The sequence below is a fragment of the Microplitis mediator genome, chromosome 11, assembly GCF_029852145.1.
Source record: "Microplitis mediator isolate UGA2020A chromosome 11, iyMicMedi2.1, whole genome shotgun sequence".
NCBI classification, from domain to species: Eukaryota; Metazoa; Arthropoda; class Insecta; order Hymenoptera; family Braconidae; genus Microplitis; species Microplitis mediator.
Window position 1 is genome coordinate 13,759,616 of NC_079979.1, and position 19,954 is coordinate 13,779,569.

Below are 19,954 nucleotides of genomic sequence, written 5' to 3' on the forward strand. Positions count from 1 at the left end.
AGAGTCTTAAGTCTCGAGTACACGAACAAAGAGTCCAAAAGAACTTAACTAATGTAATGTAATATTGTATTGAGTATTGAGAGTAAAGACTGAGACTTTATGAAGATGGAGATATTGAGTTAAGTACCAAGTGCTCGAGAGAGCTAGAGTTTTTATTTTATTTCGCATAGTACCCAGTTATTATTACAGTGAATGTGGAGTGGAAGGTGGAAGAAATAAAAGATCGGAAGTTAAGCAAAGGGCAAATATGTTGACTGCGTGGGGCTTCGGAGTAGAGGTTGGAGCGATATCATAAGAATGTATATAATAATATGAGAATTGAGAGTTGAGAGCTAAGAGCTGGCAGACAGGACCATAAGAAATGCCGTAGGCCGTAGCCGCACCATACCTAGAACTCTCAAGGATTCTTAAAAAGTGTTACGGTGAACGATTCACTGACTTGGTGTGACTCAGTACCCAGTATCCAGTTCCATACTCTACACTCTACTCCACCACCAGTCCAACAGTTTATTTCTTTACTGTCGAGCAGTTGATCCTCCTCAGTAGACTCAGTCGGAGTACTGCATTCATTAAATATTTATCCGGTCAGTTATATATCAGTGTTGTGTATTTACATTGAAGTATACGTTTATTATTAATAATAATAATATACTTCAATGAACTTGTGTCATTAATAAGTCAAGTCATTCAATTTATATTTTAATTAATAATAATAATAATTGATTATTTATAATAGTCTCTTTGTATTATTATAATTATACATATACATATATTGAATAATATGTTTTATTGTGAATACAAATAAATTAAATAGGTAAGAGTTAAAAGCATATTTATATTTTTTCTTAGTATTTAACTTTTATTGTGATAATTTTAAAAAATATAAATTTATTTATTTAACTTTTATCGAGATTAATTTTAGAAATGTTTTTTTTTTTATCAAAAGATATTTTTTATTGCAGGATTATAAATATTCAACATTAGTAATTTAATAGAGTAAATAGCGATTATATTAATTACCGGATACGCTTTTAAATTAATAATAATAAATACTAAGATAAATAAACTTTATTTATTACTCATTATATGTATACTTAATACAATAGTGACAGTACTGGTTTTATAATTTTAATATAAATCTTTTTTTTTTTAATTATTGTTATATAAATTATTTATTATAAATTTTAATTATTATAAATAATTATTTTCTGCCAAAGTAATTGTGAGAGCGTAACAAAATATAGAAAGTAATTAAATATACTTTTATTATTTTATTATTATACTGCAATTTAAACCACGTGAAAATAACAATATATATGTGCATGAATATATATGACACTGGAATGCGCTTAACATTACATTTGATATGCATATAAATATTTTCAAATAAATAAAATGTAAATTTATTGTTCGGTTTTTATGATTATGAATAATTATTATTTATTGTTTATTTATTTATATATTTAAATGCATATTAACATGGACATGTACATATATGTGTTGTAAAAAAAATGCGACAATATTGTATAGTTGAATATTGTAAAACATACAATACGTTTATGAGCCTTTTCATACAGTTCCTTTCAACATTCAGGTAGTAAGTAGTAGGGAAAACGTTCAATGACCTGTAGAGGTAAAGAGAGAGGCAGATATGCCTTTTTTTTTAAGATCAAACGTTTATTTTTTGCTAATTATATTTATTAACGATTAGTATCTACTTATTTTGTTTTATTGTTAATTATTACAATTACGTTATAAATTATAGACTGATAGATAGATATCTTTATTGAATCCTAAAGCTGTAGCCCTGGACCATCAAAAAATACAAACATCGTCCCCTTTATGGGTACATCTGGTAACTGCAAAATTATAATATTTTCAGAAATCGGTCAAAACATCTACTCTGTTACACGTGCGTTGATGGAAATATTAAGATTCAAAAGTCTCTTGAACATTCTGTTATAATTATTAAAATTTGAAGCTTTTTACGCAGTAGCAGTACTAAAGAATGTTTTTCACTCATAATTTTAATTATGAAAAAAATTTAGTAACGAGGTTTACCCAGAAAGGGGACGAAATATACATGGGTATGTTTTACAGTTTTTATTAAAAAGAAAAATAAATTATTAATATTCAAAAAATAATCAAAACAAGAACCCTAAATTATTAAAAACTTTGTAGTGTCGTCAGTTCTGGCGGTTAAGAATTTCACACATGCATTCCATGAATTGAAAACTAATTTTCACATGGAAAAAAAGAAACGTTGGAAATTATAACTCAGAAGCTGAGTGTCAATATAAGGAATTTTAACATTCCAAGCAATAAATTTTACAACACGTAGCATTAATTTTTAATGTTTAAATTACGATTTTTAAAGTTTACATATCAATTTTTCCTGCATAGACAATAAATTTTAATATTTATCATATAATTATTTATGATAAATTTTAATTATAAATTACAGAATTACTTTTTACTGATCACTTTATCATTATATTACTTGTCGTTTCTTAATTTATATAGTTCATTTTTTTCTATGCGTATATTGTTGATCCACGTTTTGGTATTCTAAGATAATCTTGTCTAATATCCGACGTAACAAAACAAGCAGAAACTCTAATTTTGATTTAAATAATTGATAACAGTTCAAATGAATTTCTTTGTAAAATAAGCAAGCGATAAAAAAAGTCTCTCCTGGTGAGTAAGAAGGTATTGTTGGGAAGCCCAATGATTAGTTAATTTTATCGGTAATTAGTAGGATAATGTACTTAAAAAATTATTAGAGTAGTTAAGTGCATTCTCAGAAAACACCCCCCACTTTTCAAAAATTTTCAATGACTAAACTGTCATAAGTGTATTAAAATTTTATCAATGAATTAAAAAAAAATTTAAAATTAATTTTGCCAAGGTACAGATTAAAAAAAAAATTACAGTTGGTATCAATAAGGTTGAACGAAATTTGTAAAATAAATTTTAGCGTACAAAATTTGAAAATTTGAATTATAAAATTCATATCAAATGATTTTGGTGAATTTCATATTATCTTCTTTTTCAAGGCAGTAAATAATTTGATCGATTCTCCAGAAATTTTGTCAGATATCAAGTTCAACACCCCGAATAAAAATTTAAGGGAAAATAGACTTTTAGAAATTCCATACTCCAACAATTCATTTATACTAAACGGTCTCAGAAATAAAATTTTTAAATTAGTTAGTGACTACTCCAAGTCGTTGAATTTTTTTCGTGAGTCTAAATGCAAGAAGTCAATTCAAGTGGAAATGGAAAATGGAGTGAAAACTGAGCCCAATAATTGAACTGCATGACTGTTCATGTTCTTTTTTTTTGTTATTCGCACTGTGATAACGGGAATGAATATTGTAAAACTTTGTAAATTGCGGAAAGTAAATAAATTTCATTTAACTTCCAATTGATATCAACTGTAAGTAATTTTTTTTTAATCTATATCTAAGCGAAATTGCAACTACGGCCTTTTTTCAATTAATGCCTTAATTTTTTAAATTAGTTAATAAAATTTCAATACACTTATGACAGTTGAAAGTCCTTGAAAATTAAAAAAAAGTGGGGGCATTGTCTGAGAATGCCCTTAATTTAACGTATGACCTTGTAGGTTTTTATGATTAATGGTAATTGATAATGATAAATATAATCTAAACAGTACTAATTAATGTGCCCTATTTAATTTAATTAAATTATTTATAAAAACAGTACAGCATTACATACATTACATATATATCTACTTAGTACGTAGAGTATGTGCAAAGTTGACAGTTCTAATGAGAGAAAGTTTTTTTATGTTTTCAGTTGTTTTATCAATTTATTTTATTTAATAAACATAATTACGGTTTTGTTAATTTTAGATTTAAATTAAATGAGAATGGAATATGTGCGGTAATTAATTGGGTCGAGATTAAATGGAGATTAATGAAAGAGAGAGATAATAAATAAATAAGAAAAAGAAAAATGTCGAAAGAATGTAGATACTTTGTTCAGCATGTTTGGAAAGAAGATCTCTGTGCAAATTGCTTTAAATCACGTGAAGATCATCATAAGGCATTAAAAGAACGTGCTAAGGTTTATGTTCCCTCGCCTGAAATAACAAATTTCAAGGTAATTTTATTTTAATTGGATTAATTTATTTTTATTTACACGATAAATATATTTATTTTTAGAGTATTTTGAGAGACAGTAATGGCAGACAATCAGAATTGCCTAGAAAAAGTGTCGATTTTCCAGAAGCATTGACGGAAGTTATCGGTTATGGAGGAGATTATATTTATAGTGATGAAGAGTCTGATGTAGAGTATTATGATGACAGAGCCGGTGAAAAATCAAAATCTGATGAACATGTGCCAGAGAATGAGGAGGATCGTGCGCTGAATAATATCACTCGTGCAAATACGAATTTCAATCGTACGACTGCAAATATTGTAGACTCGCCATCACCATCATCTTCATCTTCTTCTTCATCTTCATCTTCATCTCCATCGTTGTCTACAACAGCGACTACGATCACAACTACGAGTACGACTGATGCCAAAGGTTTAAATAATTTAATGCTCGGCACTATTCAGAAAGACAATGATGGTAAGAAAAGGACGTTGTTGGTGTCTGTGACGCCATTTAAATCTGAAAGTACTATTGGGCCATCAAAACTTGATCGAGATTGGCTGGATCGTGATGTCGCTGTAAGGAATTTAACGGATATAAAAATTGATTCAAGCGTTACAAATGCCATAAGTACTGATAAAAAACCTAAAATAATTCTTGATAAGATCGTAGACATGCCGCTTATTGAGTCGAATAATTTTATATCGATGACTAAGAAGCATGAAGCTAAGCTTGCTTGTGATAAACCTGATATTAAATACTCAAAAGCATCGTCGGACCTCGCCAAGCATAAAGGAGTTGATCAAGTAGGATTAAAAAGCCATAGTGAGATGATTAATTGTAATAAAATGTTGAAAGAATCTGTAAATAGTGAGGAAATTGCCATTCCCGATTTAGGCGAGCGTACTATTGAAGGAGAATCTATTGTAATTGAGTCCTTGAATGCTAAGGATGAAACTAAGGAAAATGTTGATGATGATAATAATGATTCTGATGAAAGTAATGTTAATAATAATATTAATAATGATAATAGTGATGCTAATGACAATAATAAAGAATTAATGATGGAAAATAGTAGAGAAGATGCTGGAGCACCGGATGGCAAAGCTGCTGATGACGAAATGTCGGAATCGTCTTGTTCATTGACTCATGTATCAACAATACCACGCAGTTCATTTCTTCATGGCGAAACTACTTTTAAATCTGACAGTTCTCCTAAGTCTGTCAGCACCGAATCATCAGACGATAACACTTTGAGCAATGAAATTAGTGATGATGATAAATTAGTTATTAAGGAAATTGTTGTTAAGACAAAAGTGATTGGAAATAAGAGAAAAAGTCACGATAGCTGTGGTAGTCAACGAAGACAAGCACCAAAACCACCGGATCAAATGACTGAAGAAGAGTCTCTCAGCACATTGTTTGCAAGAAATCCAATATCAAATATTAAGTATGATAGTCCGGTTGTGAGAGAAAAAGAAAAACGCGAACGTGCTACATCATGTAGTCCAAAGTTCAGTCGTACTGATGATGACGAACTAATGAATAATCAGACTTATTCTGCAAATGTAAATAATGAAAATTCTCGTAAGAGTATATCATTATCTGAGTACAGTTTAAATTCATACTCCCGTGAGTCATTGGCTGGTGATAATACTGTGCAAGACAAAAAAAAAGGCAAGTCAAGATTTTCGCTTAAAAAATTATTGCGCATCGGTGCTTCTAGAAAAGAAATGAATATTACAACTTGCTCACACACATTCGCGGAAAATTTTGATGATGACAGTGGGAGCTGTATGAAAATTACTTCTTCAAGTCCAAGTTCAAGTCCACGTGAGCAGCACACGGCTAATTGTAAGTCTAGGCCTGAAATCATTCATCCGTTGGAATTCAATGGCGCGGCTGTTGAAGTATTGCGTCATGATAAACTAATTAATAGTCCGAATCAATCCGTCGGTCGTGCTGACGCCTGTGCTGATAAATCCCGTTATTCCCAGACTGTTGGTATGTTTATATAGTTGATTTATTTCGCTGTATATTTTTTAAATTTAGTTATTATTTAATAATATTTGAATTTTATTGACCAGCTCATCTAGGAAAACCACCATCGCCACCTAAGAATGTTCAGCCGTCTAAAAATTACTTGCATTCATTGATGAAAAAATCAGCAAACTCTTCTCCGCCGTTAAAAGATCACAAAAAACTTGATGACAACTGGAAAGCTTCAGCAAGTCACAGTAATTTGACAAACGATGCAATTTATGCTAATCTAGGTAAGTTTAGGCCAATACAGTGCAATTGATCTAGCCTAGTACTTACTTCACAATAGGAATATATATTAAATTTAAAAATAATTAGCTGTTAATCGGGATGTGATGCTAAAAAATGCTTTTAACGTTATTATTTTTGTTTATCAAAAAGCTATGTTAAAGTTTTCCTTAAATTACTTCCTATTCTTCTAGTCCTTTTTCTCCATTCATTTATAACTTTTTTTATTTTATATATTAAATTATATCGTCATAATGTCCAATACTGATTGTCCAGGGGAAGAGGAGTCTCTCCAAAAATCTTACAATTATTTTTAATAAAAATCACGCTTTCAAAATTGTCACATTTTTTTTATTTTTTTTTTTTTGTACAATACTGCACTGTTTAAAAAAAAAATAATAAATTATAAAACTGTTTTATAATCACAATATTTTTATATAAAAAAAAAAAAAAATTAATGCTTGAAAATAAAATTTATCTAAACAACACACTATTTATTTAATCTTATAGTTTTAAGTTCACAAACTAAAATTAATTATAAATATATTTTTTAAATGAACGAATGCTAGCAAATGGGTAAGTGATTAAGGCATGAAGTAACAGCTTTGGCACACCTTTGAATTACGCGGCAACGTAGTTGAATTGACTGATAATAAATAATTAATAATATAGTATATAATTAATATAAATAAAAAAAAAACAAAAAATGCCTTGTGTGTCATGGTGTACTAACCCTGGCGCTTGATTCCTTGTGGCATTTTTGGATGCTGTCCTGCAGCAGCGGAGGATGTTGCAGGTGAGGTAAGGAGTGGCATTGCACCCTCTAAGCCTCAACGAACCTCCAGCATACGAAGTGTACTGTCTCAGTCAGTCAAGAAATCCGATGATGATGATGATGATACGAGTTATCACACAGTTAATATTGATTCCGTTGATTCATCTCGGGTACATATTTTATTATTTATTTCATTTAAAAAATAAGGGTGTGCGAATAGTTCGAACTTGCAAATTATTCATATCGAATCAAATCGAACGATTTGATTCGAATTATTAAAAAATACACGAATAATTCCAAAATTTTCTTTTAAACGACTTAAAATTGTACAAATTGTTCAAATTTTTGTCAGAGATAAATAGAGCTTAGACTCAAATCTACGAAAAAATTATTTTTGGTACTTTAAAAACTAAGCTCTCCATTAAATAAAAATTGAAATTTTGAAAGCTGATTAGAATTTTCTTGATTCGAATCGAGTAATTTGAAAAGTTATAAATAATTATGTACCTGAAGATTCGAACGTTTTTCGCGGAAAAAATAAAACAAAGTAAAATAAAAAAAAAAATTGAAAAGTAAAAAATTACTGGATCTAAATTTCCGAAATGTTTCGCTTAGGTGCTAGTATATCAGCCTTTAAGCAGTCGAATCACATGAAACTTTTTCATTTTCGTTGCGCGAAAAACGTTTCGATTTTCAAGTACATGGATAATTCTAATATTAACGAATAATTTGAAAAGTTATGAATAATTCGAAAAGATTCGAACAATACGAGAAGATTCAAATTATTTCACAAACTTCCAATTCGTAAATTTTTCGAATTATTCATAAATTCTCAAATTATTCGAAAATTCACGAATAATTCCAAAGTTTTCTTTGAAACGACTTAAAATTGTAATAGTTTTTCCAATAATTCAAATTTTTGTCAGAGATAAATAGAGCTTAGTTTGAAAACTATTCGAATATTTTCGAATTATTCGGACCGAAATTCGAACCCGATTCGCACATCCCTATTAAAAAAATATTTTAGTCTAGAATTATTTTCCAATATTCAGACTCGGAGATCTAGACTAAAATTAAAATAACTATTATTTTAATAAAAATTTATTTGAATTTATTGTTTATTTAAATGTAGCCTGTTGATGACAATCATACCAATAACTCTTCTCATTCAATTGACAATGATTTAAATATTAAAATAAACGAAGACAATGAGCGACAATGGAAAAATCATTTTGAATCGTGTCTTCGTCAACGTCGAGGCCGTAATATTTTTCACCGCAATCTTGAGGATAATTATAATGCACTCGTTATCGCAAATCATGAATCTCTTGCTCAATTATTTCAACAAGTATGTTACTAAATATTATATATATTTAAATAATTATTTTTATTATTTTGTTTTGTTTTGTTTTGTTTATTTTTTATTTTTATTTGTACTTTGGTTGATTAGTTAGTGCAAGAAAATCAATTATCGTCAGTTTCATGTATCAAGAGAACTAATCTACAATTAAATGAGTTTAATATAAATGTAGATACAATTCAAAAAATTGGCTGTAGAATTTTTTGCTCAGCTACATGGAATAGTAATCAAGTTATTTTGTGTTTTTCATCGGGTGGTCTCACTTCTCTGCCGACTTACAGAGAATTTTTTATCGCTCCTTTGGTTGAATTCATCGATTCACTTCCGGACAATTTATTTAACAATTATACCGAGGATATTTCACACGAAAATGGTACATTACAGATTACACTAATTACAGATTTTGTACGATACCTGAAATAAATTTTAATTAAATTTTTTATTTTTAAATCAGTAACCGTATCCGTTTTAACGCACATCCAAGTGGCAACTATTTCATCTTACGTCACTTCAATACGTCAAAATAATTGCGAAAACTTATTTCAACAAACTTGTTTAGTACTTTTACAATTGGTGAATGCATTAAAAAATCTTCAGGCACGGGGTATTGAAGAGTTTCCAAAGAGTTTGAGTAACGTTGTGCTTTGCCAAGAGGAAAAGATATTATCATGGCGATTATATCTTCTTCAAAAGTAAGCCGTTACCAACGTAATTAATTTTTTTATAAACTAGAAACCATATCCAACTTATTATATGTAATTACAGTTTGCATATTGATGCTAATGATGGCGAAGAATATGTTTCTCTTTGTCAATGTGCTTTAGAAGCTCTTAAAATGCTTGATTTGATAAATAAATTTCCTATTATCAAACAATTGTTAATTCGTGAGAGAGCTGTCAGTCTTTCTCAGGTAATTTATCTGCACACGGAGAAAAATGGGCTTAAGATATGTATGAATTTTTATTATGCTGTCGACCAAATTTGGAACAGGAAGTTGAGTTTCCAAAATACTATTATGCTACTCTACAAAAAATATTATACACTTAAAACTTATTGATAAATTGTGATTAATATTATTTATATAAATTAGAAATTATAGTAGAAAATAAAAAATTTTTAAAGGCTTAAAATAATAATTTTTTGACGACTTAATTTCCTGTTTCAAGTTAGGTCGACAGCATAATAACCCGAGTCAAAAAACAAATTCTCGTTTAGTCCTCAAAAGCCTCAATTCCTTTGGTGTTTTATTTGCCGCCCAGAAAGTAACTTTACTTTAGTACTAAAAATCTTCAATGAGAACTATGAGGTCTAAATGTGAAGAATTTTTTTCGAACTTTGAAAAATTTTAGATAGAACAGGGAGGGGGGAGAATACGTCGAATGAGACTTTTGAGGTACAAATGTGGATAAAACTATTCCTGTATGTTTTGAGTATTTTGAGGCTCTAATCCAGATTATGTTATTCCAGTGTAGTCCTCTAAGTGGTAAAATTGGTCATAAAACTACTACTTTGAGGACTAAACTAGGATAACTTTCTATACTGTTATCAATCTTCAAATTCTAAATTGATCCTGGAAAACCTTATTGAGAACTTTGAGACTTGAATCCGAGTTCGTTTTTTGAAGGGAAAAGTTCGTACATTTTTTGTCTCCATTTTCCTCCGTGCAATAAATAAAATAAAAAATAATAAAAATTAATATATAAATTAATTTTAAAGGTAAAGGCAGTACTTGAATACTCACTATGGGGTCCACCTCATTCAGTCTTAGGAGCTTGGAAAGAACGTGAAATAATTTTACAACGATGGCTTGATCTTGAGCGTGCTAATGTCCTTCACGCTCTAATTAAAAAACACACACCTCTTACAGTTGCTGATGAGTACCAACTAGCGTTTTTAATTCACACAACTGGAAAAATAATGTGCGAAGCTTCTGTGCTACTCGACGAACAAAGATCCGATGATGGTCACAGTAAAATGTAGAAAATAAAGCAGCTTTTTAAATTGAAAAAAAAAAATCTACAACTAAATTATGCTCAATTAAAATTATTGTTATTAAAATTGTATTATTGTTATTTGTTAATTTATTAATTTTTTTTTAAATATATTTAAATCATTTTATATGAAATAAATGACTGATTTATAATTATATAATACAAGACCCGGTTATTTTTATCGATTACTTAAAATATAAACAATTATTGTTGAGTTTAATAATTAATTATTTGCAATATTTATTTTATTTTAAAATAAATTAAGTTTTCCGGCCTCCACGTCTTTTCATTGACGACGTACACTGCGGACAATACCATTTTCCTTTTGGTGATGCTGTAATACCCACACAAGGGTAATGAAACCATTCACGTGGACACTAATAGAAGTATAATAATTATTAATAGTAATAATTAATATTAATAATAATTAAATTTTTCATGATACCAGCATGAAAACTTGAAGTTTCAGTATCTCTACAGCCAATTGAAACAAACTAATTTCAGTCCAATGCCACCAATTAATATTAGCAACTGCGTAAATTGTGAATATCTTCAGTCAACGGGCAGAAACATTTAAATTCCGTCCCTTAGGAACAAACAATAGTATATTACACACCTGGGGAAGTAAAGTAAGAAATGTCTCAGATCACATGTAATTGTTGGCCGAGGCGAAGCCGAGGTCAACAAACATGTGATCTGAGGCTTTCTTATTTACTTCCCGAGGAGTGTATACTATTTTTCTCCTCGACGGAGGCGGAAAGCGGCAACTTTGTTTTGCACAGCGGGACGAAAGTTGACGCTTTCCGCCCGGAGGTGAGAAAACAATCTTTCTGCCCGCGGACTGAAGGCCTTCGCAATTTAAACTCTGATACTTGTCATTTGTTTAATTAATAGTAATTTCGAACCATGAATTTTATTTAAGTAAATGACAGTTCTGACTGTGATTAAGTTTTATAAATATTAGTGTCAATAATAAATAGTATTTATAGTTTCTGCTTAATTATAAATGACAATTTACGCTTACGCTAATAGTTGATCACATCATTGGTCTTAAGGGAGGATCAGAGTTTTAAGCGTGAAAAAAAAAAAAAAAACACTTTTTTTGTAAATTTTTTTCAGCGATGTAGATAGAGTAAATTAATGTAAACCTTTTGCACATTGTTAAGTGTCATTTCAAGAACATTCCCTGAAATTTTTACGCGAAAATATCCACAAACAAGCCGGTGACAAAGCTTTCTCAAGAACGCCTTTGAAAAAAGACGATTTGCGGTGATCACTGTTTCTTAGCTGAAAATTATCTGAAGTCGAGTACCCTTAAGATTTAGTTTAAGTATTATCAAATTCTCTCCCCAACGATCTCTGATAATTTTTTTTCTTCATTTCTATATTTTCACTTAAGTGAAAAATGCTATTTTCCACGAAAAATCCCACCATTTCGGGGGTAGAAAACCCCCTCAATGTAAAAAAAATCTTAAACTCAACGTGAGGGGGAGGTATTTTTTTATGTAGAAACTGTGTACCAAGTTTGAAAGAAATCGGTCATGTAGTTTTCGAATGGCAGTGATCACGGACTTTGACAAAGTAGTTTTGAGAAAAATGCGTTTGAAGTTTTAGAAGAAAAAAGTGAAAATAAATTTTTTTTTTCAGCTTAGAGACGGAAGGGGCGAGAGGCCTCCCTAAAAATTTGATAAAAAAAAAAATTTTTTTTTTCAACTTAGGGGAGGGAGAGGCAAGGGTTGCTCTGATTGATTTGAAATTTTGGGATTATATCCTTGAAGTGTTTAACTATAATAAAAGACGAAAAAAAAAAAAATCGATTTTTCAAAAGTGCGAAACCCTGACCCCCCCCCCTCTTAAATTAACTTGTTTTTGACTGGCTGCTGACACTGAAACTTCAAGTTCCAATGCAGGTAATCATGAAAAATCTAGTGTGTAACTCAGGATGAAACACAATTTCAGACTGTGGGTGATGTCAGCCAACTTCACCATGGTCTGAAATCGTTTTGTTTCATCCTTTGACACAGAAATATACCATAAACACGATAATTACATCAGCATTATCACAAGCAACCATATCACCGTATGATACTTGATCACAAATACAATAACGTGGTTCGTTAGGATCATAAGTCCAGTCAGGATTATCAGGATCAGTAATAGCAGTAGCTACTGGAGTTGCTACAACTGATGGAGACACTACTGGCTGCACAGCTGCTCCAATAACACTTGAGCTTGCAACTGTCGTCACTTTTCTAATCAATTAAAAATCAAATTAATATTATAAATAAAATAATTTACAAATTCGGATTATCGGTATTAACTTTTTGTGTTTTTTGGTGGTCTCTTGTATTGCCGCGATGGCAGTTTGCGCTGCGCCAGCAAGTTCTTTGCTAAATTCAGCAGCATGGACACCACCACCTGTATTAATTGCTTCGTAACTGGCTTTGAGACTGGCAGTGCGTCTTCCTTGCTGCATTTGCTGAGTCGCAGCAATTGCTTGAGATGCCGCAGCTGCGATAGCGTTACCTCCGGCACCAATATGACCCAAATTGTAGCTCACATTAGTAACTGGATTAACATTCGCAGTTGGAGTAGGTAAATTAGCAGCCGCTATTAATGTCCCTGAGTTTGCTGATGTTGGACGTGGTTCTGATATACTTGAAGTTAATTTTTCAGCAGCTAAACGTTTTTCTACTGACGCCGTTGATGCATTTGAATCTCGGCGTTTTTCAGATCGTGCTAAAATTAAAGTTTTATCAACGAATTGTCCAAATTAAATTGAATTATTTTTCACGATACCAGCATTGAAACTAAAAGTTTCAGTATCTCTACAGCCAGTCGAAACAAAATAATTTTAAGCAGATGCTGCAAACAACTGCTGGCGAATTCGTAATTCATAAATATCTTTTCTCACCTCCGGGCGGAAAGCGTCAACTTTCGTCCCGCTGTGCAAAACGAAGTTGCCGCTTTCCGCCTCCGTCGAGGAGAAAAATAGTATACACTCCTCGGGAAGTAAATAAGAAAGCCTCAGATCACATGTTTGTTGACCTCGGCTTCGCCTCGGCCAACAATTACATGTGATCTGAGACATTTCTTACTTTACTTCCCTAGGTGTGTAATATACTATTATACATCGGGCAGAAACATGTGTATTTCTTCCCTTAGAAAGAAACACGATTGTTTCTGTCCGGTGTTTGTTATATTTAATGTTCATTTGCAGCCTTATTACTCTCATTTGTTTGCTTGTCATTTCAGTTTACTCATTTCATTTTTTAAGTGACAGTTTTAATTAACCAAATAAAATTACTAAAAATAATATCTTTGTCTTATTTAGTATTTAATAAGTGACTTTAAATCACAGATTTCTCATTCTCTAACAGTTCTCCGCATCATAGGCTTGAAATTAACTTGTTTCTTACTGGCTGCTGACCCTGAATCAAGTTCCGATACAGGTAATCATGAAAAATATTGTGTGTAACTCAGGATAACACAATTTCAGACTACGGGTGATGACAGCCAACTTCACCCTGGTCTGAAATCGTCTTGTTTTATCCCTTGTCACACAATACACTATAATGTTATAAAAATTCCTACAATGACTATGATAATCTCTTGATCTGCTTGACGTAAAACTGTAACGATTTTCTTTCTGACTACTATTTGTCGGCGGTTGATCCAATTCCAATGATCTTTTTTCTAATATCTCTGTGACACCTTTATTGTCAGCTTCAAGTTCCATTTTAAATTTATGCAACTCTTGGTCTAATCTCCTAAGATATCTATCAACTAAATCATACATTGAATTCGCTAAATTAACTTTTTCATCAGCATCTTCAAGTGTTTTATAGTATTCTTTTCTTATTGCTTCATACTCGGCTTCTTTCTCATTGGGTTTCATTTTTTTTGCATTTGAAAAAAATGTTTTAACTTTTTTCTCCAAACTGTCCATTGAATCTGTCAATTTATCCGTCATTAAAACAAAATACATTTTATTTTATCACAAACTCTATCAATAATTAACTAACATTAAATAAAGTAAATAAATAAACGTACTTTGAACACCTAAGTCCATTTCACGCATTTCTGTGAATCGATCTCTCAATTCTTGAGGCAAATGCTCAATCACTAAAACAAATAAATAATTTAAATAAAACCATAAATTATAAACCAGCTCCAACTCCAAGCCCTTGTCATATTTTTTATTCAAATTCTTTACATAAAAATAATAAAATTATTAATTATTAATAACTCAACCTCAAATAAATACAAATAAATAATTATTATCATCAACAATACAAACAATAGATGATTATTTAAAAAATAATTGTCAAATAATTGATGGAACAAGTTGATGAATCTATAACCTAACTTTTAAAAAAACTTATTAACTTATAAGAATAAATTAATTGTTTTATAAATTTTTAGTTGAGTTTTATAATTAAAATATGTAATTAATTATTGTTTCTTACTTTCAACATAATCTTCTAGGTAAAGCATTTTAAAATAAGTGTTTTTTTAAATTTTATTTCCAATTAATGTATAGGTTAAGTTGTTACTGCACGATAAATGTATTTCCTTTTTATTTAGAAATTTTCGAGTGACAAAGTGCGGGCATCAAGTGGCTGTCAGATGCACGTGATTGGTTCAAATTTTTTTTTACTCTTTTTATTAACAATATGATGGTCTTGCTATAGTTCATTCATGTAAAGTTTTTTAATACTCATACTCTGTACTCAAATCACATACATATACCTATATATGTATCATATGTTAATATGCATGCTCATAGAGGTGTATTTGAATGTAAATATCAACTGGACCATCAGCATTTTTCCCATGTGTTTTGAAATTACACCTTCAATTAATCAATTAATTAATTAATTAATTTTTGGTTATATCTCATTTAATTATTATTAATAATTAATATTATCTGTAAACATCAATTGCTATTTAAAAAACGAGGTAAGGTTACTTTTGCTGATATTAATTTTTAAATTATTTGTTTATTTGTTAGTTATTAGTGTAAATCAATGAGTGTGAATGTCCCTTATTAAAAAAAAAAATATTCAATTTTACTAGTATATAGATTTACATTCATCATTGAATGAATCGTTTTGTTTAATCAGGAGTAGCAGACATCAGACAAATTTAAAAATATTAATAAATAGAGTAAATAATCAATTACATAAAATTAAAAAAAAAAGCGCAATTAAAAAAATTTGAAATTAATGTGCATTTTTTATAAATATTATTTACTCTATCTATTTATAATTTAAAATTTGTCCGAGGTCTGCTACACTCACACTCGTGTAAATCAATTGAAGTTCATCTAAAATTTTTATTGTTTACTTTTAAAAATTTTGTTCGATTTTTAAGGATAATTTTCATGGAAATTTAATATACTTTATTAATTTTGCATGAATATCGTTTTGTTCACACAATTAAAAAAAATTAAAATATAATCTTTAATAAAAATACGATGTGACTACCCGAATAGCACATAGACAACTTTAAGATATTTTTTAAAAGGACCAGACTTTTTGTTTGTCTCAAAACATTTTTGAATATAAATACAAATATAAATATTTTTTTATATAAATATGACGTACAGATGTTAGTCCTAGGAGCCATAAGAACTTGTCATCATTTTTCCATCTTAAAAAAGTCATTCCAATTAAAAAATCGTTTAGATAATTTATTTGACAGTTGTTTGTAATTTACTTTTTGATGTCACTTGTATCAAGTCTTTTAAGCAGATACTTTTTCGGTGAAATAAACTTCTGATTGTTATGTCAACATTTTGGTGCCTTGTCGATAGGTCGAAAAACAGCCTCAAAACTTCTATCTTATAGATATCACAAAGCCAAATGTGCTACTTGGGTATTTAAAACTATATTCAAAAAATTAAAAAAATTTTGTAAATTAATTAAAGTTCATTCAAGATTTTTATTTTTACACTTTTAAAAATTTTGTTCTTTTTTCAAGGATAATTGTCATGGAAATGAAATAAAATTTAGTAATTTTACATAAAAATCGATTTGTTCATAAACTCAAAAAAATTAAAGCACAAGCTTTAATGAAAATACAATATGACTATTTAAAAATATATATTCTATGTTTAATCGAGACATTGAATTTGATTTAAATTCAATAAATTTTCATAATATCGTACTAACTTTTTTTTAAAAATCTTAATTAGTTTTTGTGAATCGGGAGTTTATTAAAGTCTTGCTATGAAATTTCTCGTATTTAAAAACTAAATATATGTACATGAAAAAAAAATAATTGTAAATCTAAATTATAATTTTTAAAACAACTATCAGCTTTAAAATAAATATTATCTAAAATTAATTGACTTACGGACAATAAAAAAAAAATTACTCGAATGAAATAAATTAAAATACATCGTGATTTTAATTTTTATGACATTTATAAGTTAGAAGTTTAAAATAATCTATAGATCAAGTATATAAATAATTTAATTTATAATCATATTTATATTTTATATTTCTGACCGATTTGAACTTGTTAATAAATTCAAGTAATTGGCTTTAAATTTCAAGGAAAACTTTTGACAGTAAGGGCTTCAGATTAAAACTAGGTCATTTTTCTTCCGGGTTGTTTTTTTTTTTACAAGTCTTTCAAAAGTTCTGATTACCGGTAAATTTCTATTACCGTCTCGCCTGTGTCTGGTTCATCAGTCATTCAAGGTCTGCTTCAGCTATATCACTTTTCTAACTGTCGATGAAGGATTTTATTTGCTTTCTAAAACCTGCCCTTGATTTTCTATTAAATTATTAATCTAATAAATGCAAAATAACTGGTTTGACAAGAAATCCACTAGTCAGTAAGATAATTAGTAATTATCTGTCGTGAAATGATTATGTTGATAAAATAGATAAAGGGGCTAGCAATCAGATACTTTACTCTAGTAATTTATATATTTTTAAAAAAAGTACATTAATTATGTACGTACTTATTTATTTAATTAATTAACTTCTAAGCTTTGAATTTAAAATTTACTTTCACACATATGTGATATACATATTTTTCACAGAAAAAAAAGTTTGCAACTGGAAGTAAATATTCTTGATTCAAAAAAATTTTTGAGAAAACCTCAATTTTCTCGGGTACAGTAGAAATTTCCTCTGACCGAGACGAATTTTCTTTAACCAAAAAAAATTCTCTTGACTCAAGTAAATCTTGATTTGGTTCCCGAAAACTTTTGTCTTTCAAAATATTTTCTTGACTCGATAACTCTTTTTTTCCGTGTGCGTTTAATTTAATTTGAATTATATGTTATATTGCCGATATATTGAAATAATATAGAATATATTTTTATTATTTATTATTGATCAGTTACTTTTAAAATTAAAGGATACAAAATGATGCGCCGTAGTCCAACACGTATTGAATTGCGACTAGATGATCTCCAGGAGTACGAAGTGATCCGTAAAGAACGTGAAGCTAAAAAAGCTACTGAGAAACCAGCATTCAATTGGAATAAAAAACCTACTCAAAGTGATATTCAAGAAAGAATTGGATATTGTCCTGAACCTTTAGATCCTTTTGCAATACCACCGCGTCCTAGCAATTAATTTAAAAATTTTGAATATTGAATAACTTATAATCATCTTTATATTTTTGTATTTATAATTACATCTATATAAATAAATTATATCATATTTATAAAAGTTGTAAAGTTTTAGTTTTATGTAATGAGTAATATTTGTTTTTAAATTTTTTTAAATTACCACTAGATGGAACATCGCCAAAATTTTCTCGTGTGCAGAATTAACATAAAAGTGACATTAAGTTTTAAGTAATTGTTTAACGTTCTTATACAAGTATATATTATTTATATTAATAAATTACATTAATTACTTAAAAATTAAATAATATAAATATAGAAATCATTAAAAGTTTACCTACTGTGTTAAATCCAACTTAATTTTTACTTAGACTATAGTTGGAAAAAAAATAACGTAAGTAAATATAGTCAGTACACATAAATTATTATGATACTGAAAGTAGCAGACATTGAAAATTTATTTTTTTCTTGTAAATAAATAAATAAATAAATAAATAAAACACTTATAGGAAACTCGTTTAAAAAAAAAAAAAAACATTAAAATTGTCTAATATCTGTTACTTTCAGTACTATAAATTATTTATGCAGGTAAAATTTATTGATTACTTAAAAATAACATTGTTCTGGATATATTTAAATATAATCTATTTCAAAATCTCATATTTTCATACCAATACAAGATTTGAGTACAACAAAGTACACGGTCGCTTAAATACTTAGTAATAAATATTCTTTGTTTATTGATATTTTAAAGACTTTATAGTCATGATCCGTAAAATCAAAATTTTTAATTATTTGCTTCCTAATTTTACTGATAATAAGTTTTATAGGAAGTGAATTTAAAAAATTAAAAATTGATCTCAATATACAATTAGAGTAGAGGTAGCATTTTTGGTCACTGCTTCACTTTTGGATATTCGATCCTCAGTTTTAATTCATGAAAAGGTTTAAAATTAAATTTCCATTTTCATATAGTGTGATAAAAGTTTCTTCAAAAACATATAAAAAATTATGTCATTGCTCAGGAAAAAAGGATTTCTTGGTGCAAGAAAAATTTCGAATTATGAAATGAAAACAAAAATGTCCTTAAGATTTGAAAAAATTTCTTGCGCCCCAAGAAAATTTTCGGTTTCAATTCATAATGTAAAAATTTTCTTAGGGCAAGTAAAAATTTTTTTGGGGCTAGTAAATGAGTGAATGCAACTGATAAATGGCAATTTTTTAAATTTTTTAATGAATAAATAAAATACAAGTAGAATAGAAATTTAAAAATACGTACGTGCATTTGATTAAATTTTATTTTTATTTATTCTCCCTATTCGAAAAATTCCCATAGAATCCACTCAACTGCGACAAAAACCGCATATAATCCCATAGACTGTATTGGTTTCTATGCCGTTTTTGTCGCAGTTGAGTGGATTCTATGGGAATTTTTGGATAGGGCTAAGTTTATAAATTTTCTCTTGTTTGCTACATTTAGAAATTATTTTATTCAAATTCTTCAAGTGTCCTAAAGTGGTCAAAAAACGTTACTTCTAGAGTGTGAATGTAACTGACAAGTGTAAATTTTTCAAATTTTTGAATAAATAAATAAAATGTCAGTGGAATCAAAAATTAAAAACATGTATTTAGATCAATGAAAAGTCAGTACGCGCATTTTTTTGAATTTCTTTATTTTAATTAATTTATTAATTTATGTAAAATTTATAAGTTGTCTTACATCTGATACACTCACACTCTACCCTATTCAGTTTATATTGTAAGTCGTAAAAATCAGTCAATAAACAATTACTGAAGTAAAAATAAAATTATTCTTGCAATGGATAAATTTTTTTTTTATT

The 19,954-nt window shown here is 28.9% G+C and overlaps 2 protein-coding genes across 5 annotated transcripts; one reads left to right on the forward strand and one right to left on the reverse strand.

Annotated features, from left to right (window-relative positions):
* Positions 1 to 90: 90 nt before the first annotated feature.
* On the forward strand, positions 91 to 10,525 carry LOC130677757 (uncharacterized). 4 transcript variants are annotated; one of them, XM_057484612.1, is made up of 10 exons: positions 91 to 814; positions 3,879 to 4,128; positions 4,191 to 6,132; positions 6,216 to 6,401; positions 7,178 to 7,341; positions 8,304 to 8,519; positions 8,622 to 8,904; positions 8,986 to 9,223; positions 9,297 to 9,441; positions 10,248 to 10,525. In XM_057484612.1, the coding sequence occupies exons 2-10, from the start codon at positions 3,982 to 3,984 to the stop codon at positions 10,509 to 10,511; spliced, it is 3,585 nt and encodes a 1,194-aa protein (XP_057340595.1). In that variant the 5' UTR covers positions 91 to 814; positions 3,879 to 3,981; the 3' UTR covers positions 10,512 to 10,525. The 4 variants fall into 4 exon arrangements, with proteins under 4 accessions (XP_057340595.1, XP_057340593.1, XP_057340596.1 ...); XM_057484610.1 differs by having other exon boundaries at positions 92 to 814; positions 7,175 to 7,341; XM_057484613.1 differs by having other exon boundaries at positions 92 to 814; positions 7,193 to 7,341.
* A 64-nt stretch (positions 10,526 to 10,589) lies between these two features.
* LOC130677760 (inhibitor of growth protein 3-like) lies at positions 10,590 to 15,231 on the reverse strand. Its single transcript, XM_057484616.1, has 6 exons — positions 14,992 to 15,231; positions 14,576 to 14,647; positions 14,117 to 14,476; positions 12,844 to 13,261; positions 12,573 to 12,774; positions 10,590 to 10,899 (listed from the first exon to the last, which is right to left on the reverse strand). Exons 1-6 carry the CDS (start codon positions 15,017 to 15,019, stop codon positions 10,783 to 10,785), a joined length of 1,197 nt encoding a protein of 398 aa, XP_057340599.1. The 5' UTR covers positions 15,020 to 15,231; the 3' UTR covers positions 10,590 to 10,782.
* Between the last annotated feature and the right edge of the window lie 4,723 nt (positions 15,232 to 19,954).